The 27,232-nt window shown below is 42.9% G+C and overlaps 1 protein-coding gene across 23 annotated transcripts in view; it reads left to right on the top strand.

Moving 5' to 3' along the window:
- FBXL2 (F-box and leucine rich repeat protein 2) overlaps positions 1 to 27,232 on the top strand; it is a 176,424-nt gene that overhangs the window by 27,149 nt on the left and 122,043 nt on the right. For all 23 annotated transcript variants that reach the window (XM_037890191.2, XM_043540728.1, XM_043540726.1 and 20 more), the window contains one exon: positions 7,082 to 7,143. In XM_037890191.2, coding sequence (XP_037746119.1) covers positions 7,082 to 7,143 — 62 coding nt within the window. The remainder of the gene's footprint in view (positions 1 to 7,081; positions 7,144 to 27,232) is intronic.

Below are 27,232 nucleotides of genomic sequence, written 5' to 3'. Positions count from 1 at the left end.
AGTTGACTTAACTTTGTAGTGTAGACATGGCCTAAGGGTAAGACTAGACCTGTCAAACTTGTTTTGAAGCTGGAATTGTTTAATCAGCAATTTAGTGGCAGGCTCCTTTTCCCCAAATAAGTACTGTTTGCCCGAGACCAAACTAATGAGTCTGGCAGGGAATGGGTTTGTAGGGCTTGGGAGATTCTTATAAATGAATAAGAAAGTGTGCATGATGCTTTGTTTTTACTTGGTTGCTAGAACTATGATTCAGGAATTAATATTTTTGTCTTTTGTGTTGGTATTAGAAGTAGACAGTGCCTTGGAGGTTTTCAGCTGCAGCCAACCACCATTTTTTGTGTAAATTTCAGTGTGTGAAAACAATAGGCTGATGTCCAGGTCCTTATCTTACCTGTGCACCTTCCTTTGATATATGATGCATACTCATCCACTTGCTGGCTCTCTTATATATTATATACTGTCCTCCATAATGTTTAACTTAAAGAGCTGTGGTACCCATTCCACTAAAAATGACAAGTTTCAGAGTAGCAGCCGCGTTAATCTGTATTCGCAGAAAGAAAAAGAGCTGTAGCTCACGAAAACTTATGCTCAAATAAATTTGTTAGTCTCTAAGGTGCCACAAGTACTCCTTTTCTTTTTTTAAAAATGACAAGTTATTTGTCTCCACTATCTTTGAAAGGCTATCAGCCTGAATTTTTTTCACATGGTGCTGGTGTTAGAGGTTGTCTTGTTTTCCATAATTTTTTCTTATTGTTTATTCAAGAAGCTTTTATCATATATTCTCATTTAGTTGTAATGAGATTTCATCATGCTCTCAACTGTTTGGGTTTGGTATAAATTACTACAGTTCTGTTTTCAGTATAAGCAATCAGATTATATGTCTGTTCTCTTGACCAGCACTCCTGTTGAAGCCTGGATGCTGTTACATTTATTTTGGAATAGCCTTCCAAGGGAAGCAGTGGGGGCAAAAGACCTATCTGGCTTTAAGATTAAACTCAATAAGTTTATGGAGGAGATGGTGGTATAACATGGGGGGATAACATGATGGGATGGTGGTATAACATGATGGGATAACATGATTAATTGATCTTTAAATATTCATGGTAAATAGGCCAAATGGCCTGTGATGGGATGTTAGATGGGGTGGGATCTGAGTTACTACAGAAAATTCTTTCCTGGGTATCTGGCTGGTGAATCTTGCCCATATGCTCAGGGTTTAGCTGATCGCCATATTTGGGGTCTGGAAGGAATTTTCCTCCAGGGCAGATTGGAAGAGGCCCTGGAGGTTTTTCACCTTCCTCTGTAGCATGGGGCATGGGTCACTTGCTGGAGGATTCTCTGCTCCTTGAAGTCTTTAAACCACGATTTGAGGACTTCAATAGCTCAGACATAGGTGAGAGGTTTTTCGCAGGAGTGGGTGGGTGGCCTGCGTTGTGCAGAAGGTCAGACTAGATGATCATAATGGTCCCTTCTGACCTTAATATCTATGAATCTATCTGTTTATTAATATTATTCAGAATGGCAGGAAATGATTCTGCTTGTCTGCCTAAATCTGCTGCATCATTTACTTGTCAGATTCAAGTGGGGATCCATGGTGTCTGATTTCTAATGTATAGTAAAGAAAAATACTTTCTTTTTTTATCTGTTTGCGAACTTTGTGTATAGACGGTTTCACTATGCTATTATTGGTTAATTTAATCACTCTCATGAACTGCCTTTGAAGGAGCTAATCTACTCTCTTGTCAGTATCTGCAAGTGGTAATTCACCAGCAGCAAAGCACAATTAGAACAGGCAGCAATCAGATAAGTGCACAGAAATGGAGGGGAGAGAGCAGAGAGAGGTTCTGCAGCATGTTTGTTGCAGTTCTGAACATCAACAAAAGAATACTTAACCATTTTAAAGAGGATTTTCAGTAAATACTATTTACAGGGTGCTCTATTTAAATACTTATTTTTAAAAATTCAGTATGATAGTGTCCCTATAAATATTAAATAATATACCCTTCTACTAAAATAGGCAGTTGTCGGGACACTCAAAATACAAACAGCTTATTGCATTGCAATGCTTATTCTACTTATGACTACCTCATAGATTTGATGCTGTTAACATACTGGAATATTTAACATTTAAGTGATTTGCTATGAAGTTTGCTGTTATGTCAATAGCAGGGGAAGGGAAGTTTATGCATTTAATTTCAATGTCCTATCTCCTTTGGTTTCTACTACACTGACCCTTCCCTAGTTTTGTTCGTAACTTCACAACTGCTCTTTCAGCCATGCCTTAGTAGATCCTTTTGCCCCTCCTTCCCTGTCTCTCTCCCACCCACCACAACTGATCAGTCTCCTTCCCTACATGCCCCGCCCAGTGGGTGACTTCTGCTCCTGTAGTCTAATGTCATCTCAATATCAGTGACTCAGTGCCTCTTCTCTTCTCCATACTTTCTCTATCACAGTTGACAACTCCACTCTTTACCTGGTCATATCAGCGGGGTTATCTCTGATTCAAATTGATTACAGTTAATTTACCAATTTGAAAAATTGGCAGGACCAGATGTTATTCATCCAAAGGCTCTTAGGAATTCGAGCTTCACAGAGCTCTTCTTCAGGTCTGGGGAAGTTAACCAGAGTGGTTAAGCTAAATTCAAGTTGGGACAGATTGTTAAGTGCAGGGGGTTCATGCATAATGTAGGTGACCACTTAAAATGAACTGGGCAATTAATGGTTATCAGGCAGTAGTGCGCCTTGCAAATGGTTGTAATGAGCCATGAAACCAGTGGTGCCTCTATTTAGTCCATGGTTTTTAATGTCTGTATACAGAATGAAGAAGACTGAGGGATCTATATCAGCTGAAGTTTGTAAAAGTTACTTTTTTTCTTACTTAATTTTTTTGTATTCCTGTTATACAACAGTTAACTATTACATATGAAAATTTCGAAACATTAAAGGTGACGCTGCACGATCCTGACACCACAAACTGCAAGAGTAATTTTGTGGGTAGTTTTGGCTTTCTTTAAAAAACTGTCTTTTAAAGAAAACTGGTGCTCTAAGTACTTGAGGCCTGTAGGCCAACATTTTCTTACTTGGGTATAGTTTCCATTCTTAATCTTTTATTTTAACAGATTGCATCTGTTCCAAGTCAGAAATAATCATGCACGTATACTGTATTTGTTTATTTCAGTAAGAAAATAGCTGCTTTGACTTAATTGATTTTATTAGGTTTGCAGGACATGTTTACAGAGGCAATATACTTTTTTTCTTCTTCTTCAGGCTTTCACATCAATAAGTTAATTAAATTCTAGTTAAAGAATTCTACCTCACTTGTCCCATGACTACACCTGTAGTATGTATTAGTTGGGGTAGAATTACTGGTCAATGGATGAGCAAGAGAGCGTAACTTGACTTTTGGATATCGGGAACTTGAGGTTTTAAAAAGTTTTTTTGCTTGCAAAGTGAGCAGATTTGATCTTGGTGTCCTTGAATCACAAATGTGGAGCCTTGCATAATACCATTTTTGTAGATCTTTTAAAATATATTTTTCAGAGTAAAAGAGCACTTTAAGTGTTTATTTTCATTCAGCTACGTATTCTGCATCCACAAAAACAATACTATATTATATGACATTTGCAACTGAGGCACACAAGAATACATATTATGTAAAGAAAACTTTGTAACAGAATGACTGAGGTATGACTTACTTTTCATTAACAGATGTACTATATAAGTGGATACTTCACGTGTAGTTGAGCCACTCATGGAGGTTAACTTTCTTATTTGCAATACTAAAAGTTGAACATTTTTTCCATTAGAAACCAGGATTCCTGAAGATTAATGTCTTGGCCACCATAGATGACTTTGGGCTGAAATGTGATGTACAATTTGTCAATCTAGCTGTAAATTTAAAAAAATCCATCTCATAAGTATTTTTTCCTTGCAGCGTTGCCAGAAATTTTGAATGCAGTTTTAGATTTTTAAGATCTAAAAGAGGAATTGCTTAGTTCCCCAAATTTGTAGTATGTCTTTAATAATGATATGGCTTTTTGATACAGAAAGTGATAGAGAATTAAAAATTGCTGAAGTACTGAGCCATGTGTTTTAGCTGCTTTAAATATGTATTAATATTCTGATGCCTTATTTACTTAAATGCCATGCTGCATTTGCATAACAAGTGTGTGCCCATATTAATGGACATGTGGGGAATTATTAGGTTAAAGGGTAAATAAATGTCAGCATTTGCATACAACAAAATAGTGGCACATATATGTAAATTGGTGGTTCGATCCTACATAACAAGAAGAAGTGTCATTCTTTCAGCCTCATTCTTCTTTGGTGTTACAGTTCTTCTGGAAGAATTTTGCAGATATAGAATTATGAAGTGGTGGTGTAGTTAAGGCCCCAGACTGTAAATCAGGCGATCTGGGTTCAGTTCTCAGGTTTTCTCTGTGCTTCAGTTCCCAATCTGTAAGACAGGAATAATACTTTCTTTCTCTCATTCTTTGACTGTCTTGTCTATTTGTATTAAGTTCTTTGCTGCAAGGATTATTTCTTACTATCTGTATGAACTACACCTAGCCTAATAGGGCCTCAGTCTTGTTTGGTTCTTTTAAATGCTGCTATAATACAAATTAGTAGATGATTATGTGTTATGGGCTACTTACCACGTTAGCGGCTAAAAAATGACACTGACATGTGTATTTAATCTCAAGGCTTCTGAAGCAATAAAGCAGCTCAGGCACTGATATTTGAGGTCTATAGTGTTTCAGTGCAAGGAGCTGAAAATAACCACCCAACAGCAGTGATCTGATGGTTAGAAATAATCAAAGATTAGGGTGAGTGTATGGTCAGCCCTGCTGGAGTTGCTCTCAGCCCTGAGAGTAAAATCTACAGTCCATCATTTCCTGGATAGCAGGGGCTGGCCCACTGGAACCGTGATCAATGTGCAGTCTGACATCTGAAAGGACAGTAATTCGTAATAATTCCAACAGCATCTCAGAACTGGAAATCTTCCATGTGACGTTTTAGTCTGTGTACACCCACAGAGTCTTTCTCCAGAGCAGGGGTGGCCAACCTGAGCCTGAGAAGGAGCCAGAATTTACCAATGTACGTTGCCAAAGAGCCACAGTAATACGTCAGCAGCCCCCCAGCAGCTTCCCCCACCCTCTCCCAGCGTCTCCCACCCACCAGCAGCCCCGCCAGTCAGTGCCTTCCCCTCCCCGCACTGCCCTATCAGCTGTTTTGTGGCATGCAGGAGGCTCTGGGCAGAGGGGGGGGAGGAGTGAGGGCAGGCTCAGGGGAGGGGGCGGAAAGGGGTGGAGCGGGGGCAGGGCCTGTGACAGAGCCAGGGGTTGAGCAGTGAGCACCCCCTGGCACATTGGAAAGTTGGCGCCTGTAGCTCCAGCCCTGGAGTTGGTATGTATACAAGGAGCAGCATATTAACTTCTGAAGAGCTGCATGTGGCTCCTGAGCCACAGTTTGGCCACCCCTGCTCCAGAGCCACAAGAAATGGAATGGATGCTTAAATAAACTTGCATCTGCTGTTTGCCCCAGTACACATTGCAAGCAAGAACAGAAAAAAATCATACTCCTCTTCATTTTTATAAGAGTGGTGGATCATACAATGCTTACCTGGCCTGTGTGTGCCAAAATTGGGCTGGCAGCATTGTCTAGCTAGGTCTCAGAGACCTGGGTAACAATCCATGATGGAATCAGGAGTCGTAGCAGCCTTATTCAGACCTAGTAGTGTATGTGTGTGTGTGTGTGTGTTATGGGTAAGGCTAAGATTATGTAACAGAGGTCTCATAAGACATGGAATCCGTGACTTCCAGAGACCTATGTGCCGTTTTCCACTTCAGTCCTGGGGCAGCAGGGCTGGAGCTGTCAGCCGGGGGGGGACTCCACTGCTCCCAGCAGGCGGGGGAGGGACACGGACCCTGGAGCCACAGCAGTGGTGGGTGCTGGACCCCCTTCCATCCCCATTTTGTCACAGTTATTTTTAGGAAAAGTCAGGGACAAGTCATGGGCGTCCATGAATTTTTGTTTATTGCCTAAAAAGAAAAGGAGTACTAGTGGCACCTTAGAGACTAACAAATTTATTTGAGCATAAGCTTTCGTGAGCTACAGCTCACTTCATCGGATGCATAATATATATATATATATAACTGCAGTCATGAGAAATCCCCTAGCTACCACCTGAGCTGGAACAAGAACTGTACCAGGGGAAAGGATTCGACCCAAACTAGGAAGGAGTCCAGTCTGTGATAGAAGCTTATTGAAACATCTCTGAGGGCTACTGAAGGGGGACAACACACCTGAAAGAATCATGGTGAACCAGTGACAGTTATCCACTGACAGGACAACCACAAGAGTATAGCATTGTCTCCATACCCAGGCTGAAAACACAAGTGACCAGGAAAAAGGAAATCCGAGGACACACTGTGATGTCAGGTTTCAGAGTAACAGCCGTGTTAGTCTGTATTCGCAAAAAGAAAAGGAGTACTTGTGGCACCTTAGAGACTAACCAATTTATTTGAGCATGAGCTTTCGTGAGCTACAGCTCACTTCATCGGATGCATGTCAGTGACTCACCAATTCCTCCCCCCTCCCCGCTCTCCTGCTGGTAATAGCTCACCTTAAGTGTTCACTCTCCTTACAGTGTGTATGGTAACACCCATTGTTTCATGTTCTCTATGCATATAAATCTCCCCACTGTATTTTCCACTGAATGCATCCGATGAAGTGAGCTGTAGCTCACGAAAGCTTATGCTCAAATAAATTTGTTAGTCTCCAAGGTGCCACTAGTACTCCTTTTCTTTTTGCGAATACAGACTAACACGGCTGCTACTCTGAAACCTGTTTATTGCCTGTGACCTGTCTGTGACTTTTATTAAAAATAACTGTGACAAAATCTTAGCCTTAATTATGGGTATCAAAAGGAGGCTATTAGATACTAGGTATAGTGATGTCGCCTAAACTTGCAGAATTTGTTGAGTTAAAAAAAAAAAAAAGAGAGACACAATGCATGGATTTTCTTCTTGGCCTAATGAACTAGTGTTTTTTTCATAATGTACTTTGTTTCTTTTTTCAGGTTTTCTCAAACAATGATGAAGCCCTCATTAACAAAAAGTTACCCAAAGAACTTCTGTTAAGGTAATTCTAGTTAACCTGTGCATAAAGAGTTACAATTTGAATGTGATGCTTAGATTTGTGTGGCTTAGTGAAATGAAATATACTGTTCTTATGTAAGTCTATGATTCAAAATAAATAGTTCATCTGATTTTATTTTTTGACAGTCCTTGAACTTACATTTTATTCTGAATGGAGAATGTAGCAAAATATATGGCTTTGCTCCGGAAATCTGTTTTAAAGTATGGTAATTACATTATACTGTTAAGTGCCAATTTATGCATTGGTAATCTGGTCGTATTATCAGATAAAGCAGTAAGAGACTATATTTGGAAAACTTCGGTTGATACAGGATTCTTAAAAAAACAAAAAAACCCAAACTTTTGGGGATCTAACAAAAGTGCAGATATTGTTTGTCTGCTCTGTTAACTGCATATTGAATAGACTAAAAACTTTTCCTTGTCACACAGTATTACCTTCATATTCTATATGAATAGCATTCTGTTCTTAATGCAATTATTCCAGTGGCTGTTTGGGCTTTTTGTTATAAAATCTCTTTTGTTATTAAAAATAAATGAAAACATGAAAGCTTTCAAAAAGTTCTTTTAATGAGACACCTCCTGTAACTGTGTTTTTGTTGCTGTGTGCTACATATAGTTCAAGCAGACTGGGAATGAAAAGAGAGAACAAGCAGACTGAGATTTTATTCATGTTAATTCAGCCAGCCTTAGACTTGCTGGAGTGTTGTTGTCTCTTCTGGACAGGCTCAAAGTGGTCAGGAATTAGCTACAGTGTATGCTCAAAAAATACAATATGTGGTTAAAGAATTGATGGATGTCCCAGCTTTCACACCTGAGTTGAACTTTATTTCAAATAAAACTTTAACCACCTATAATGACAACATCCAGTGCTGAAATATCTGAAGACATTCCATTTTTGTATGAAGCCAAACCTGGCCTGAAACAGACAGCTCAGTAGTTTGCTTGACATGGTTGTAGTTCTCATTACAGCACTTCCTTTATGCTAACTTGTCAATATATACTTTGGTGCAGTTGCCATTCTTTGTGGTGGTGTCACTAGAATTGAGTTCACACTACATCCTTCATACATTGAAGAGAGGCATAGGTTAACCAATGTGTCCTCACGTCCTTCCTAATTTTAAATGGAAGAATGTTTGCAATGCTTTGTATTTTCTATCTTGTTTTAAAAGGACTGTTCCCAAAATTTTATGCATGCTTCAAATGTGTCCATTTGCTAGAACACTGCTATTCTTGTGGCATCAAAGAAACTAATTTATGTTTAAAGAAATTAGACTAATTTTTTTCAAGTAAGCTTGAATTTTCTTTGAGGGAAAAATTAATTCTTCACAGTGAACGTGGTGTAGCTTGCATCTACAGACTTGTTAGAAAATCTCTGGCTGTTATATTAACACACAGCACATAGCACAGTGTGCTATATTAATACGTTTTAAAATATTTCACGTCTGCATATGAACTTTCAATTTGTCAACATTTTTTATTGTCATAAGTATTTTTCACATCTTGAAATTGTAGAGATTTGATATGAGAACAAATTTCTAACAATTTCATTTTGTATTGTTGCATTCCAAACTTGTGACCCAGAGGCCCATTAGTGCTAGCTGTCAGAAGGTTCAAAGTTCTGTAACAGCAATTCCTAACAGGCCTGACAAATTCACTATAGCTAGCACACTGCTTTCATGGTATTTATCCATAAATTATGTCATGTGAAGTCTTTAATAAAAGTTTCTCATACTGATCCTCAGAATGATTGTGACATGTTTGTACAGATGATATTTAAGGAGTTGTGTGTATGTACTGAAAATACAGTTTAAAGTCTATATCCAAGGCAGAGTTGACAAAGGGGTTTCTGCAAAACAAAGGATGTATATTCACCTTTCTGCCTTGGTTCACGTGTAAATTAAACATCGTAAGCCAACACCATGGAAGCCAAGCCTTGTTAGCATACAAAGTCAACATGAGAATATGAAGTCCTCCTGGAGACAGCACACCAGGGAATAGGGGGACTTCTTAACTCTGGGGACAAACAATGACTTTGAGAAATGTAAGGGTAAGGCAAAAAGACACCTCTTTATCCTGTACCTGAGGAAGTAATCAGGGAGTGTGATCACATTCATGATAACCGGATCCCAACCTGCGCTGTTTGAAAGCACTGTGAAAGACTTCTGACGTGAGAGAAACTTCTTTAGGCAGAAAGTTAGCCTGTTAAGTTTAATGTCGAGAAAGTATACACTGATTTTGTTTTATATGTAACGTTCTGTTTCCATTATCTGTACTCACGATCTCTTAAGTCTTAACCTTTGATGACAAACTTTATGATTAGGGCCCTACTTGAATTGCAGGATGATTGCCAAAAAAATTGAGGCTGAGTTGTGGACAAGTAACAATGGACCTTATTATTTGTGATAGTAAAGTCCATTATTACTTTTCCACAGGTTTCTACTGTTGGCCGCCTGGGAGCTGAGAGTGGGGACTCCCACTGTCAAAATTGCTATGGAAGCCTAATATTGTGGAATCCACAATTTCTGCAGTATAGCAAGTTAAGTAGAGTCTTACTTATGATTTGCTTTCACTGTAAATATAGCTCAGTGCTGTGATATTATATAGGAGCTTATCCTCAGTTGAGTCAAACAAGCTGGTGTGTACACTATTCTCTTGAGGATAGCAAACTTGGTATTTCTGTGAGTAGCCAGTGATGGGTTGGATATCACAGGAGAATGCTTCAAAGGGGCTTGGGGGTTGGGGTGTACCTATTGCTGACCTGCAAAGCAAAGTAAGGGCTACCATTGCCCCAAAGAGATTCTGTCCATGGCTAGCAGTTTGGTGGTGTCAGGATGCTGGCACACATTTAAGCATGAGCAAGCCTGTCTCTCACTGAAGGCAGGAGGGTAACAAGGTGACTCTCAGTCTTAGGCACCCTAAGAAAGCATCATAACTGTATATGAACTACTTGTTAAAATATAATTTGTCCTGTCCTCCTTCTAGCAGATACTTACATCTTAAGATCTGTCATGTTCCTGAGATAACTGCACATCTGACCCTCTCATGCCCTTCTTGAGGGCATCCCACGTAAGTCTCAGGCCTCATCTTTCTTGTGGCAGGATCTCACAAGTCTCTCCCTCCAGACCAGGGACTTAAGCAGCAGACTTCTGCAATTCATTATGATTATCTCAGCAGGTCTGACTTTAATTAGCACCTGCAGTCCAGTAATTAGCCATTGTTCACTAAGCAAAGTACTGTTTGTTGAGAACAAAAACATTACAGAGAAATCATGTAATACAAACAATAAACAGTTTACATGTAGGTCTAGCTTACCAGGCAGTCACCCATTTTCCACATGGAGACCCTGATAGAATTCATGTATTTCAGGCCCGTTCTGTAGGGCCTGTCTCTTGTACAGAGTTTTCTATCAGTTCTTGGATAGAGTGGTGAGTGACTTCTCTCCCTAGGTCAGGGCAGTAACTTTATATGGCTTCAGTTTCTCTATCTGTGAGGCCTCTTGAACCAGGTCATACCAGTATATGCTATTTTCCCAGGGAAAAAGACTTCTACAGATTTGTTACCTGCATAAGGGATTTGCATTAATTACCACCCCAGTGATTTTATTTCATTCAGAAACTAATTTTTAGCTTATTCATTGAGCCAGCAATGCAATTATGAGCCCGTTCATAAAGATACACATAACATTTATAAAGTTGATACAGTGATCTTTGAATAGTCCATGTGCCCATTGTATCTTCAGAGTAAGATTCTGAGTCTCATGACTTCCCATTTCCTTTTTCAGTTCTGCATTCCAAATATGGCCGCCTTTATTATGGCAATAACCAACCACATCACTGTACCAGGTATCTTTCCTGATGCCTCAAGACCACTGCTGTCACACCTGGGGGGAAAGTAAGCTGGTACGGTGTATAGGTAAAAAGTGGCTGGCGGTACCGGTCTGTACTCAGCTGATGTTAAAGCGCTGCCGCGGCAGGGCTTTAAGGTCCTAGTTAAAGCGCTGCCCCTTTTGTGCCCCCCCCCAATCAGTGGCCCTGCCCCAGGGGTGGCACAAAAGGGGCAGCGACATTAAAGTGCTTTGGCAGCAAAGGACCATGCTTTAATGTCGTTGACCCTTTTGCACCCCCCTTGGGCTGCCGATGGGGTGGGGGCAAAAGGAGCAGCTGCCCCGGGGCTGCGATTTAAAAGGGCCTGCAGCTCCGGGCCGGCGGCTGCTACTGCAGCAGCTGCCAGAGCCCCGGGCCCTTTAAATCGCTGTTGGAGCCCCGGGCGGTGCGGGCCAGGCAGTGTGGATGGGCTGGCTGGGGGAAGCTAGCCCCCAGTCCCGCCCCTTCTTCCCGAGGCCCCGCCCCTTCTTCCCAAGGCCCCGCCCCTTCCAAGGGCTGGAGCTGGCCCCCATACCGTTAAGTGTTGAATGTTACTTTCATGCCTGGTCACACCCCACTTATCAAAATTCCTTTCCTGCACCTTTTTCCTTGAAAATATTCCTCGAAATAATATTTTCTTAGCTAATCACCTAACAATTAATCAATCATTTCCAGTGTGTAGTCTGCCTGTTTTACAGTATAGATATTGATTTGATGTGCAGTCAGTCATACAAATGTAGTGCTGGAAGGCACCTCAAGAGGTCATATAATCCAGCCCACTGTGCTAAGACAGGACAAAGTAAGCATGGACATTTCTGGACAGGTTTTTGGCTGTTCTTAAACTCCAATGACGGGGATTCCACAGTCTCCCTTTGAAGCCTAGGTCAGTAGGAGAACCTCAAAGATATGGACACCAGAGTTACGAACTGACTGGTCAGTCACACACCTCATTTGGAACTGGAAGTGAGCAACTGGAAGTAAACAATCAGGCAGCAGCGGAGAAAAATACAACCAGGTACTGTACCTCTATTGCATCTTAAAGGTAGGCACATCTGGGCTTTCACGGCGCTCTTGTTAAGAAACTGGCTCTGAGCCTGTCACCTGCAGTCTCTCCAGGTGCACTATCAGCCTCGGGGGCTAAAACCAGCTGCCTGTGAGCCCCCAGTCCACGCAGTCTGCTCTGAGGAGCATCCTGTCCTGCTCACAGTGACACGGGCGGCAGTTCCTCTGCCACCTTCTAGCAGGACTCGCTGAGCCCCCACTGCCAGCGCAAGGCAGCCTGAGCAGGGAGAGCAGGAGCTGCACTGGGGTCTGCACCACTTTCCTGTAATCTGTGGGTACTATTTCCACCCCCCACCCCCCTTCGGCCCGGAGGGGAACAAGCTTGCACAGGTCACTCCAAGCCCGGGAAAGAAGCTGGCACAGACCGAGCTGCTGAGGCGGCAAGGGGCAGGAGCTGCTGCTCTTGCAGCTGGAGCTGAACCTGGCCTGGAGCTTGAGCTGCTGGAGCCATAGGCGCTGACTCCGTGGGTGCTCTGGGGCTGGAGCCCACAGGAAAAAAATGGGTAGCCCCCCGATCAGCTCTCCCGCCACCCCACCCAGTGCCTCCTGCTCGCCTGCGGGCCCTGTGGATCAGTGCAACCCCACCCTACCCACACCTCCCACTCACCGTGATCAGCTGTTTTGTGGCGTGCAGGCAGGAGGCTTGGGGGAATTGGGGAGGAGCGAGGGCATGACGCACTCGGGGGAGGGGATGGAACTGGGCAGGAAGAGGCAGAGTGGTGCAGGGTGGGGCCTTGGGAGAAGGTGTGGAATGGGGGCAGGGCCTGGGGCAGAGCCGGGGGTCAAGCACTTCCTGGCACTTTGGAAAGTCAGCACATGTGGCCGGGGCCTGAGCTGCTGCTGGCACGCTGCACTCTGGAGGAGCATCTCAGTTTTAAAGAGCTGCAGCCTGCACCGTGTGCCCACTGAAGTGACTCAAGCTTTGTCCGCAGCGGTGCTCCTGAGTTTGAGGGGTGGGAAGGAACGGGCACTAGTGGCAGACTCTTGGCCACTCCCTGCTGCGTGCTTCCTCTGGAGCATGGCAGGCAGTGCAGAGAGCAGGGCGAGCCTTGGGGAGAGGTGGCTGTGGGCTGGGGCTTGTAGCACCAAGGGTACAGGGCAGGCCCACCAGGGTGAGCCCAAGGCAAGAAATAGGAGTAGGGGAGGGAGCTGCTTGCTAACCAGGCAGTGCTACCACATTCTTCTTTGGGTGCTTGCACATGTCTTCACCCACATAGGTTTGTGTGCACCCTGAGCACAGTTAACAGAAATTTTTTTGTATTCATCAGGTCGGCTCTAGTGCCCTCTATGAAGGGCCGTCCTGACCCCGTTCCCATTCAGTCCCTTCTTACTGCACGTGATGTTGGCTGGAATCCTTCATTGCTTAGGCAATTCTCTCCTAGTGGTTTTTCGTACCAGTTTTAGTGTAAATAGTTGTTATAGTTAGTGGTTAGAGTAGTTTTTAGTAGTTCTAGGTTTTAGATAGCTTGGACGCCTCCGCACTTAACTTGCAGGCTTGTCTGCCTTCCCGGTGCTGGGGCATGCCTTGGTTGCCGGGTTTCAAGCCCTGCACTGCTTGTGGTAAGCCTGTGCCTTTGAGCGACCCTCACTCGAACTGTCTCAAGTGCCTGGGGGAAAGCTCGTAGGAAAGACCACTGCCAAATCTGCTGGGACTTCAGGTTCCAGACCAAAAACGACCAAGAAGCCTGACTGAAGGTCCTCCACATGGATGCAGCCTTAAGACCGGCTTCGGAGCTGCGCTTGGACTGAACACTAAGTACCTCAGCTTCGGTGTGAAGTGCTCCTCCAGTTACCCAGGACTCTCCGTGCTGATCACCATCCCCGGTTCCTAAGCAGAAGTACCACAAGCAATAAGAGAAGACCAGATTTCCGGTGCTGAAATCGAAGGGAGACAGGGAAAGAGATGTCTGCAACTTCAGTGCCACAGCAAGCTCCTCAGACACCTACAAAAGAGTGACCTCAGTTTAGACAACGCACCAGTCAGTTTGCGGTGCCATCAACTCCTGAGACGTTCACAGTGGCTAGGGACCTTCTCACCCTACTCGTACTAGGATCCCCAGAGGGTCAAGACTTGGCACCGCCGGTGCCACCTGTGGCAGGAAGCCACACCCTGAACCTCACCCAGTGGCGTAACCGCTGTCTAGGGGGGGGAAACCCCTGTTATCAACCACGAGATCACCTCATCAACCATCTCTGGCACCGAGCAGCACAGCACCGACCCTGAGCACCATAGCTCAGGGTCTTCACTGGAGGTCATATTCCCCTCCTCAACATAGCATAACATTTTGTAGTTGTGCATTTGATTTTTTCCTTCCTAAGTGCAAAGTACTTCACTTATCTTTATTTAATTTAATCTTGTTGATTTCAGACCAGTTCTCCAATTTTTAAGGTTATTTTGAATTCAAATCTTGTCCTCCAGTGTGCTAGCAACCCTCCCGGTTTGGTGTCATCCACAAATTTTATATGTATATTTTCTAAGTCACTAATGACAATATCAAATAGTAACAGACCCACAACAGACACCTGTGGGACCCTGCAAGAAACTCCTACCAGTTTGACAGCAAATCATTGATAACTACTCTTTGAGTATGGGCTTTCAGTCAGTTATGCATGCATCTTATAGTATTTTCATCTAAACCACATTTACCTAGTTTGCTGATGAGAATGTCCTGTTAGACTGTGTTGAAAGCCTTAGTAAAATCAAGATGTCTCACATCTACAACTTCCCCCCACATCCACTAGGCCAAGTGTAACCTTGTCAAAGAGAAAATTAGGTTGGTTTGGCATGATTTGTTCTTCGCAAATCTGTGTGGACTACTGCTTATAATGTATTATCCTGTAGGTGCTTACAAATTGATTGCTCAATAATTTGTTCCGGTATCTTTCCAGGTATTAAAGTTAGGCTGATTTGTCTATAACTTCCCAGGTTGTGTTTGTTCTCTGTTTTAAAGGTAGGTAGTGTATTTGCCCTTCTCCAGTCCACTGGGACCTCACCCATCTTTCATGAGTTTTTGAAGGTAATTTCAAAAATATTTCCAAGATTGCTTCAGCTAGTTCCTTAAGTTCTCTGGGGTGAATTTTGTCTGCCAAATTGAATACATCTAACTTATCTAAATATTTTTTAACCTGTTTTCCCCTATTCTGTCTTGTGTTCCTTCCCCCTTGTTATTAATACTAAGTGTCGAGTATCTGGTCATCATTACTCTTTTTAGTGAAGATTGAAGCAAAATAGGCATTAAACACCTCTGCCTTTTTGGTGTCATCTATTGTTAGTTCTCCTTCTCTGCTTAGGAGTGGATGTACACTTTCCTTTGGCTTTCTCTGGTTGCTAATGTGTATGTATAGAAACTCTTCTTATTACCTTTTATGTTTCCTTGTTAGGCATAGTTCATTTTGTGCCTTAACCTTCCTGATTTTATCCTTACATGCTTGCACTATTCTTTTGTACTTATCTTTAGCAATTTGTCCATGTATCCACATATTGTAGGATTCCTTTTTGGTTTTAAGGTCATTAATCTTCTGTTCCACTTCCCAAAATTATATAATGCCAGTGAAACTACAGAAAATGGTCTCCCATGTCAATCTGAGAATTTCCAATTTTGAAAACAGATTTTGGCTGTTCGGTATAAAGAAGTGTGTCTTATTTATAGGGTTTAATTTTTTTTTTCTATGGGGTGTGTCAACTACTAACATGGCCAACATGTACTGTTCTTAAAGAACTGTTTTGATGATGTGGTAAAGAGCATACCTTCTAAAATGTATATAATTATCTGTTTAACCAAGAATAAGCATTTATTTGAAGTCTTATAAATTTATGGACCAAAAATAGTGTAATTAATATTGACATCAACCAGCAGCATTCAGAAAGTTCAGTTAAGATAACTAACGTTCTCCAAAATATACACAGTCTGAAAAACCAAAGGCACAGGTTGTGTCTGTGTGTAGTGTTCAGTTTTTTTATTGTTTTTCGGTATTACTACACCATAAGAGACTCCAAATTGCTCTACAGACTATAATTAACATCCTCATTATTTTTCACTAAATTAATTCTATATCACCTCCTTTAATTAAGGAGTAATTCAATCTTAGTAGAAAGACTTTGCTCACTGTTTAGGAATTAGTAAGTACTGCTGAAAGTAAAGTGATATCAAATGCTCTATTGCTAGTTGTCATAACAAAATTAGTTATTCTCCCATTTATAGTTATTTATAACAATATGATATTGACCCTTCTCTATTTTCCACATGTACAAAAAAAAGTAATGTTTAAAAATAAAAGCTATTGTATTTTCTTACCATATTGATATATTTGGACTGTATAAACAGAAGACAATCAAAATCTTGTTTTTATTCATATTGAATTCTTTTTTCTTTAAACTTAGCTTGTTTCATGAAACTACTTATCTCCCTCTCCTCATGAAAATTTCACGTAAAACTCCACTTCTAACATAGTATTTAGGAGAAGCAGGTGCCAGTTAAAAAAATAGCTTCTAAGATGTTCAGCTACGACAGAGTAACCAAGCGATCTTCTTACCGGATATGTTGTGCTTCATTACCATGCTCCCCTCACTTGTGTCGCATCTGAAATTAGACTGTAATCTTTTCAGGGTAAGGACTGTCTTTATATTTGATTTACAAAGTACCTAGCACACTTTATTGTAAATAACAGAAAAGTTCAGCCTTACTGAGTGGGGGAAAGGTCTGTCTGAGGTGGAAACCAAACAGACCTCTTCAAGTCATTGGATGCAGACAAAGAGGATTGGGCAAAGCAACAAGAAGACATCTGGAGGGAATGAGTGTCTCCAAGAAGACATTCTTTGTATGGAGGGATGTCATAAATATAAAGGGAAGGGTAACCACCTTTCTGTATACAGTGCTATAAAATCCTTTCCTTTCACCGGTAAAGGGTTAAGAAGCTAAGGTAACCTCGCTGGCACCTGACCCAAAATGACCAATGAGGGGACAAGATACTTTCAAATCTGGAGGGGGGGACAAAGGGTTTTGTCTGTCTGTGTGATACCTTTGCTGGGAACAGATCAAGGATGCAAGCCTTCCGACTCCTGTAAAGTTAGTAAGTAATCTAGCTAGAAAATGCATTAGATTTTCTTTCATTTTTTGGCTTGTAAAATTCGTTGTGCTGGAGGGAATGTATATTCCTGTTTTTGTGTCTTTTTGTAACTTAAGGTTTTGCCTAGAGGAATTCTCTATGTTTTGAATCTGATTACCCTGTAAAGTATTTACCATCCTGATTTTACAGACGTGATTCTTTTCTTTAAATAAAATTCTTCTTTTAAGAACCTGCTTGATCTTTCATTGTTCTTAAGATCCAAGGGTTTGTGTCTGTGTTCACCTGTACCAATTGGTGAGGATATTATTATCAAGCCTTCCCCAGGAAAGGGGGTGTAGGGCTTGGGGGGGGGTATTTTGAGGGAAGACGTCTCCAAGTGGTCTCTTTCCCTGTTCTTTGTTTAAATCTCTTGGTGTTGGCAGCGTATCGGGTTTTTAACCTAAGCTGGTTCCCAAGGCAAGAAAGAAATCTGTGCCTTGGGGAAATTTTAACCTAAGCTGGTAAGAATAAGCTTAGGGGTCTTTCATGCAGGTACCCACATCTGTGCCCTAGAGTTCAGAGTGGGGAAGGAACCGTGACAAGGGATATCATTGTTTCAATTCCAGGTGGGAAGGAGGCTGATCTATGTGGAGAGTGGTCTACTTTGTGTACCTTTTCTTGTTTAATGACATTATGATCTTAAACCGATATTTGGGTAGACTTATTCTGCAAAGAGAACAAGCTGCTTTTATAATTGTTAATTGCTGCTTAATGCCATTGTCCAAGCCAAAAGAAAAATTACCACATTTGTCAGCTGTTGTGTTGTTAGTTTGCCACTTAGCCAGGGACATTCTTTTCCTTGTGCTATTGTATTGTTGGGGACCAGACCAGCTAGGGCCAGCTGCCGGCCTGCTCCCTGACTGATTGTCTAGCAGCGCAGTTAGTGAGCCCTTTGCTGCTTTGGACCCGACAGTGGCCTTAACCCCCATTAGTTGCTGGTTTATCAGCCCTACTTAGAAGCCTAGCCCCCACAGCAGACCAGCAGCTGCTGAACACATACCAGGCCCACAGCTGTTCTTGCCCTTGTTTGGTCCCTGCTCCTGCTTATTTTAGTCCCTGTGCCTGCTTTGTTCCACTCCTTATTCCAGCGCCTGCTCCAGCCTGCTTCCAGTCCCTGCTCCCCTCTGGCCTCAGACTTCTGGCTTCAATCCCCAGCTCTGCTTCTGGCTTACGATTCTTACCCTCTAATTCTGGCATTCAGCTTCTGTCTCTCCGGTATTGATCCCTGGCCAGGGCCGGCTCCAGCGTTTTTGCCGCCCCAAGTGACAAAAAAAGAAAACAAAAAATCTTGCTGCCGAACATGGAGGCGGAGTGATGATGTGGCCGCTGAATTGCTGCCGGCGACCGAAGAAGAGTTGCGTCCTTACCGCCGAATTGCCACCGAGCGTGAAACGTGCTGTGACGGAGTGGATGCCGAATTCTCGCTGCCGCCGAGGGCGGATTGCTGCCCCAGAGCCCAACGTCCTGCCGCCCCTTTACATTTGCCGCCCCAGGCACCTGCTTGGTTTGCGGGTGCCTGGAGCTGGCCTTGTCCCTGGCTCTGCCTCTGGCTTAGGACTCTGGTTTACCCTCTGGCTCTGGCATGTGGCTTCTGTCTCTTTTTGGTACTGATCCTTGGCTTATTTCCTGGACTCTGCCTACCTTGGCTCTAGCTCTTAACCAGTAGGCAGAACTCTTGCTGCCACCACCATGCCTGACTGTCTATAGCCTGGTCAGCTACATATATATTAGGAAAAATGAAAGGTTGAATGAATATTTAATTTCATAATTGAGTAAGAATATCGGAGAGGGACCTAATGTCTAATTTAAAAAGTATCTTCATACAACTGTAGTTAGTGCTTTTTCTTTTTCTTTTTCTCTGTATGTATGGTAAAACATTATTTGATTATTCAGTTTATCAGTTATTCTAATATAGGGGTACATCTGAGAAATAGGTTTCTTAACCCCAAAGTATAATGGCAGAAGTTATAAGTCAAATCCAAGACGTTATTGTAAATCTAGAAGCAACTACTTTTCTATTGAGATGGCACAACCTTCAACTGCTAATACTCAAGAAGGAATTAAAGACATCTGAATTGTTAATTACAGGAGATATTTTTCTGTTGGTAATAGTAACTTTGACTTGCTGGAAAAATGAAAGGATTTTTTTAGTCTTAAGCTAAAATTTTAATTAAAGCATTAGAAATTAACCCCTTCAAATAGTATAGTTATAGTAGTCTTGTGAAACTGTTTTTGAAAATATTTTAAAAATGTGATTTGTATTTAATACAATGAATATAACAGTATATGATGGAAAAAGGAAGCATGTCTATTACTTACAATTTTGGCAAGAAAAGAGAGGTGACAAAGGTTTTTTGGGAAAAAAAGTTTATTATTTGAAGTGCTGACATTGTAATAAGACTGAAAACACACTGCCCCAGAAACAAACAATGGACTTGCTTTGAAAGGCCTTTTTGAAAGAGTATAAACCAGGGGTCGGCAACCTATGGCACATGTGCCAAAGACGGCACGCGAGCTGATTTTTAATGGCATGCTGCTGCCTGCCGAGTCTCAGCCACCAGCCCCGCTCAGCCCGCTGCTGAACCCAGGTCGGGACCCAAGCAGGCATTGTGCCATTAAAAATCCTTCCGCCCCGGCCCACTCTTCTCTGCCTCCCCTCACCCCCGGGCAGGGTGAAGAAGCTTGGTCTTGCCAGCTGCTGCTGCAAGTCAGGCAAGCTCCCCCTCCCCTGCCTCTTCTCCCAGCATGCTGGGTTCCTGCCCCTCTTCTTCTCCCTCCCTGCCACCGATCAGCTGATGGCCCTTGTGCGGGAGGGGGAGAAGCGGAGCCGCAGCACGCTCACTGCTCCGGGGAGGAGGCAGAGAAGAGGTAGGGACGGGGCCTGGGGGAAGGGGGGGTGGAATCAGGGCATATCCCTTCCAGCCCCCTGCCATGAGCCACTCAGGGCTCTGCCCTGACCCCTGCACCCCCACCCCAGGACCCCAGCCCTGACTCCAGCACCCCCCACACATACCCAGCCCCCCCACCCCTTGCCCTGACTCCTGCACCCCCCTCACATACCCAGCCCCCCACACTCCATGTCCTGACTCTTGCACCCCCCACATTCCCACCCCCATCCTGAGCACCAAACGGGAGCTCCTGCACCCTCCCCTCCACCCCCCCCACATTCCCACCTGCACCTCTCGCACCAAATGGGAGCTGCCCAGGTAAGCACTCCACCCCCAAACCTCCTTCCCCAACCCTGAGCCCCCTCCCTCATTCTAGCTCCTGGCCAGACCCTACACCCCAACCCCCAGCCAGCTCCTTCACCCCCAGCCCTGTGCTCAGTGCACTCCCACCCTCAGCTCAGTGTAGAGAGAAAGGAAGAGAATGGGCTAGAACCAGGGAGAAGGCAGGTACCCACTCTATGTGGGCAGGGCTGGGATCTCAGACCGGCAACAGGCTGAGCCAGGCCGGCAGCCGGGATCCTGGCTGGCAGGAGCCGGCGGACGGAACCCCAGACCGGCAGCAGGCTGAGCCGCTCAGCGCACTGCTGGTCTGGAGTCCCGGCCGCCGGCCCCACTCAGCCCGCTGCCACTCTGGGGTTCTGGCTGCCGGCCCCTTGCCGGTCTGGGGTCCTGGCCGCCGACCCCGCTCAGCCTGCTGCCGGCCTAGGTGAACAGAACCACAGGCCAGCAGCGGGCTGAGCAGGCCGGCGGCGTAAGATCAGCATTTTAATTTAATTTTAAATGAAGCTTCTTAAACATTTTGAAAACCTCTTTTACTTTACATACGACAATAGTTTAGTTATATAATATATAGACTTATAGAGAGAGACCTAAAAAACGTTAAAATTTATTACTGGCACGCGAAACCTTAAATTAAAGTGAATAAATGAAGACTCTGCACACCACTTCTGAAAGGTTGCCGACCCCTGGTATAGACATATCTATACAGGAGAGAATACCTTTTGAAGTAATTGATTCTGGATACACATAGATTCTAAGGCTAGAAGGGACCACTGTGATTGTCTAGTCTGACCTTCTTTATAACACAGGCCATAGAACTTCCCCAAAATAATTCCTAGAGCAAATCTTTTAGTAAAACATCCAATCTTGATTTAAATATTGTCAGTGATAAAGAATCCACCACAACTGTTGGTAGATTGTTCCGTTGGTTAATTACGCTCACGATTAAAAATGTATGCCTTATTTCCAGTTTGAATATATCTAGCTTCAGCTTCCAGTCATTGATCACATTATACCTTTCTCTGTTAGACTGAAGAGCCCATTGTTAAATATTTGTTCCCCATGTGTGTACTTATAGACTGTGATCAAAGTCGCCCCTGAATTTTCTCCTTATTATAGATTGACCACCTTAAATCACACTGTAAGGCATATTTTCTAATCCTTTAATAATTCTCATAGCTCTCCTCTGAACACTGTTCAAGGTATCAACGTCCTTCTTAAGTTGTGGACAGTGGAACCAGACACAGTGTTCCAGCAGCAGTCACAGTAGTGCCAAGTACAGAGGTAAAATAACCTCTCTACTTCTACTGGAGATTTCTGTTTATGCATCCTAAAATTGCATTAGCTCTTTTGGCCATAGCATCATACTAGGAGCTCATATTCTGCTGATTATCCCGCACAACCCTCAAATCTTTTTCAGAGTCACAGCTTCCAAGGATAGAGTCCTCTATCCTGTAAGTATGGCCTACATTCTTTGTTCCCAGATATATATATTTCCATTTAGCCATATAAAACACACACAGTTTGCTTGCACTCCATTTACCAAGCAGTCTAGATTTCTCTGAATCACTGATCTGTCCTCTACATTATTTACTTCTCCCCCAATTTATGTGTCATCTGCAAACTTTATCTGTGATTTTGTTTTCTTCCAGGCCATTAATAAAAATGTTTAGATAGTGTAGGGCCAAGAACAGATCCCTGTGAGACCCCACTGGAAATAGGCCTGCTTGATGACGATTCCCCATTTACAGTTACGTTTTGAAACCTATCAGTTATCCAGTTTTTAACCTATTTAATGTGTGCTGTGTTAATTTTGTATCATTCTAGTTTTTAATCAAAATATCACATCATCAAGTCAAACACCTTACAGAAGTCTAAGTATATTACATCATTACTTTTACCTTTATCAACCAAACTTGTAATCTTGTCTAAAAAAGATATGAAGTTAGTTTGACAGGCTCTATTTAACATAAACCCATGTTGATTTGCATAAATTACACTAGCCTTCTTTAGTTCATTATTAATTGAGCATCATATCAGCCACTCTGTTATCTTGCCTGGGATCAATGTAAGGCTGACAGACTTATAATTACCCGGGTCATCCTGTTTACCCTTTTAGAAAATTGACACAACAATAGCTTTCTTTCAGACTTCTGGAACTTCCCCAGTGCTCCCAAGACTTACTGATAATCAACATTAGCTGTCCAGTGTGTTCCTCAGCCAGCTCCTTTAAAATTCTTGAATGCAAGTTATCTGGGCCTGCTGATTTAAAAAAGTCTAACTTTAGTAGTTTCTGTTTAACATCCTCTAGAGATACTAGTGGAATGGAAAGAGAGTTTTCACCATATAATGAGACTGCATCATCTGTTTTTCCCTAAATACGGAACAGAAATACTGTATTTATTGAATACCTCTGCCTTTTCTGCATTATTATTGATGATTCTACCATTTCCATCGAGCAATGGACCAATACCATTATCAGGAGTCTTTTCACTCTTAATATATTTTAAAATTCCTTATTGTCCTTAATTCTGCTGGCCATAAATTTCTACTTTTGTCCGTTGGCTTCCATTATACATTTTCTACAATTCCTAACTTCTGATTTATGTTCATTACTATCAGCTTTCTGTTTCTTCCATTTGTGTGTGCGTGCGCACACACACACATACAGAGCTACCTTCACTTCCCCCATAAACCAGGGTAGTTTTTTTAACCAGCACATCTTTCTTCCACAGTTGTGGAATTGTGGCTTTTTGGGCATCTTGTAAGGTGTTCTTAATGATTCCCAATTATTATTCACATTTTTCTGATTGAATTCTTCCTCCCAGCTGATTTGGCTCATAATTGTTTTCAGCTTTGTGAAATTGGCCCTGTTAAAGCACCGAGTATGTATATTACTGGTCTGGACTTTATTCTGCTTGCATGTTATAAGTGTGATCAAGTTATGATCACTTGTACCTAAGCTACCATTCAGTTTTAGTTCTATGATCAATTCCTCTTCGTGTGTTAGGACAAGGTCTAATGTAGAATTCCCCTGTGTTGGCTGCAGCACTTTGAGTTGGGAAGGCAACTCTTTTTGAGTTAGGAAATTATCATCTATCATGTTTAGAAATTCCAAGGGTGTTTTAGTACTTGCAGCATGAGACCTCCAGCATATGTCACTCAAATTGAAGTTCCACATGATCTCAGATTTTTTTGTACACATTGTAGATAAGAAGTGTTCATCTTGTTTCCAAATGTGATTTGATGGTCTGTAGTAGACACCAACTAGTACCCCTGCTTCTGGTTTATTTGTTAGGACATGGATCCGTAAGCATTCAAGATGATTTTCTTCTGAGTTATCTGTGACTCGCAAACAAGTAAGGCCATTTTTGATGTAGAGTGCAACTTCTCCTCCTCTTTTGCCCACTCGGTCCTTTCTAAATAGGTTATAACCATTGATTTTAACTTTTCAATTGTGTGAATCACCCCACCTGGTTTCAATAATACCAGCTAGATCAAATTTATGCTCATGAATGAGCAATTCCCATTCCTACTGTTTGTTATCCATGTTCATAGTATTAGCATATAGGCAATTCAGGAATTTCTTCTCTTCATGTCCTTTTTTAAATTTTGTTCTCAAGATCTGTTTTGTGCTGAGTGTTCATATCTTTCCTTTTTTTACCCTCTCCTGTTGCTATTAGTTTAACCCACTCCTGACTACTCTGGCCAGCCTCTCCCCAAGGAGATTGGTCCCCCTTCTACTGAGGTGACGACCACACAGCCTTCTCTCTTCATAGTAGGTAGATCAATGTTCCACAAAACCAAAGCCCTGCACCCTACACCACTTACCTAGCCAGTGATGAACTTTCTACTCCTGGGGGCATTCTGTGCCACAAAATAAAATATTCTGTATTTTAAAATACTGCAAAATTCTGCAAGTTTTATTTGTCAAAACAATACTACATAATCACACCAGTTTCAATTATTTTGGTAATTTATTTCAAAATACCTGTCACCAAGTATGTCTGTAACAATACAGACCCACACAAAAATTCCCCCAGGAGTAGAGAGTTAAACCCCTATGACAACCCAGTTCCTGTTTCTCTGCCCCCTTCTCCCCCCACACCCCCCAGAGCCCAACTAGGGGGCCAGACACCCACAACCCCTCCCCCTCAGAACCCAGCCCTGGGGGTCCCCTCAGCCCAGATAACTGCACCCCCCCCCGAGCCCAGATAACTGCAATTCCTCCCTCCAGAGCCCAGCCATGGGGTCCCTTAGCCCAAATACCCGCACCCCCTCCCCCCCAAGAGCCCAGCCGCAGGGTCCCCCTAGCCCAGATACCACACTCCTCCCCACCCAATCCCACTGTAGGGCCCCCTCCCCAGCCCAGACACCACCCCCTCCCTCCCAGAGCCCAACTGCAGGGCCCCCTTTGCCCAGATACCCACACCCCCTCCCCACAGAGACCAGCTGCAGGGTTCCCCTTCCCCCCCAGAGCCCAGCCGTGCACCCCAGCCCAGACATCCGCTCTCTACCCCTCAGAGCTTTGGGTCTCAGGCTTGTGTGGAGTTTCCTGCATGCTGCTGTCTCCTTCCCTCTAGCTCCCTCCCCTGCCCCCGGCGGTGTCTTTTGTGTGTAAGTTGGACTCTGACAGGTCCAGCAACCCCTAGTGGCGGCCAGCAGCACTGGAGCCCATTTCTGTGGGGGGAAAGGAAATTCTGTGTGCACAACATTAATTTCTGCAAAATTCTGCATTGCATAGTGGCACAGAATTCCCCCAGGAGTAACTTTCAGAATTTTCTGCCTTCTGTCATCTTTTTCTTGTGGGACAGGAGGGATCTCAGAAAAGATTGCTTAGAGATCCTCCTTCAACATGTTTTTGAGTTCCCTGAAGTCATCTGTGAGATGTCCTGCAACATAGTGTCATTAGTGCTGATATGAACCATCACCAATGGATCCTTGCTTATAGATTTCAGAAGCTTATCCAATGTTAGAGTGACATCTTGTGTCCTACCTCCAGGAAGGCAGCACATTGTCCTGTTGTCCACCTGTCCCTTGCAGAATTTTCTTTCGATTCTTTTGACTATTGATTCTCCAACAAGAATAGTCTGTCTTGGATGATTGGAAAACTCTTTGCAGGTAAGCTTGATTTTCATACAGGTTGGTCTGAGCTGCCATCCACACGTATCCTCTACATTTTATGTTCCCTTAGACCTGTTGGATCTTGAGTTATCATCCATAGTTTCCATGCTCAGGACCTGATATTGATTTAAAACTTCTAACTGTGTAGAATTCCCTGTTCTCTGTTGGCCATAGTCTGCCTAACCTCATCTGTCTCCAACCATGTAGAATGCTGCCATGACTTCTTGCCTCTGGTGGTTACAAATTACCAGGCCTCCTCTCTGACTTCCTCTCTCACTGATTCCTTTGTGGCCAGCTCCATTCTTCCTTGAATCTGAGGTATTGGTGTTTCATGAACTTGGTTGTCTAGGAACTCTTCAGCTTCTTTGATTCTTAGTAGTTTCGCAACTTGTCCCTCCAATTCATGAATCTTTTCTTTCAGCACAGCCCCAACTCACACTTTATGCACAGGAAATGCTTCTGTCTTCAAGCAGAAAAGAGAACATGGGACATCTGTTGTGGGTCACCACCATTCCATCGCTTTTTATACCAAGTTTCCCTTGCTTAGGTAGGCTCCGACCCTGACCACCAAGTAGTGATTAACCACACAGACTTCAAACAGCTGGGCTGATGAAAGGTCCAGGGGCTAGAGTCTCATGGCCTTTAGCAAGGCACTGAACAAAGGTCAAGGGCTTACTAATAAAGCCTAACCTAGCCTGAAGTAGTCTCCCTCAGTTTTCCTAGTTTTCACACTTTATTTTTTTATTTTGACGTGTAAGCTTGAGAGTCAAGAAGGGAAAACCACAGTCAATATCTGTAGGAAACAGCTCTTCCTTTGTTACTTAAATTATGCTTTTCAGTTCCTTCATGACTCCAAGTTACCGATCTTTATAAACTCTGCCAAAAACATAGATTCAGCTACATGCCCTACAAAACATTGGGCTATCCAAAGGTAAGCAATCCAAAACAGATACTTATGCTTGGGTCTCATACCTTAGGCATCAGAGTCAAAATTGGCCTATCCAGCCAGAGGTTTACAATCCGCAAAAGAAATACATCCATGGGACCCAAGTGGGTAGATGGACTCTCCTTTTGACAACTACTAGTGATTTTTCTTGTATGTGAGAGTATACTGCTCTTGAAGTGCCTTACTAAATGGTACATATGCTTCCATGTTCTGTTCCTGTTCATACTCTCATTACTTCAACTTGCCATTCTGTTCAGTTTTTCCTTATTACTTCTGTTATTGGAAAGAGGAAAAATTGATAGAGGCATAAAGTGAGCTAAATTGTAGTGTTACAATTTGTATTTAAGTGGTATATTATCATACTGATGTTAATCATTTTAAATTGTTTCCTGTCTCTTTTCAGAGTGATCTCTGGGGCAGGATACAGTAAGAAATGTCATAATGCACTTAGAGTTTCTTATCTATCTTAGTTACTTATATGGCCCCCATCACTTTAGTATCTCTGAGTGCCTCATTATCTTTAATGTATTTATCCTCACAACACTCCTGTAAGATAGAGGAGTGCTTTTACCCTCATTTTACTGATGGGGAACTGAGGCACAGAGAGGCTAAGTGACATACCCAAGGTCACACAAGAAGTCTCTGGAGCAGGTTATTGAACCCAGGTTTCACAAGTGCTTGAACTGCTAGAGCATTCTGCCTCTCCTATGATCCTCTCTTGTTTTATTCCTTGCACAGAAATAG

Source organism: Chelonia mydas, chromosome 2, assembly GCF_015237465.2.
Source record: "Chelonia mydas isolate rCheMyd1 chromosome 2, rCheMyd1.pri.v2, whole genome shotgun sequence".
NCBI lineage: Eukaryota > Metazoa > Chordata > Testudines > Cheloniidae > Chelonia > Chelonia mydas.
Note: the sequence above shows the minus strand (reverse complement) of the source record. Positions and strands in the feature narration are given on the sequence as shown.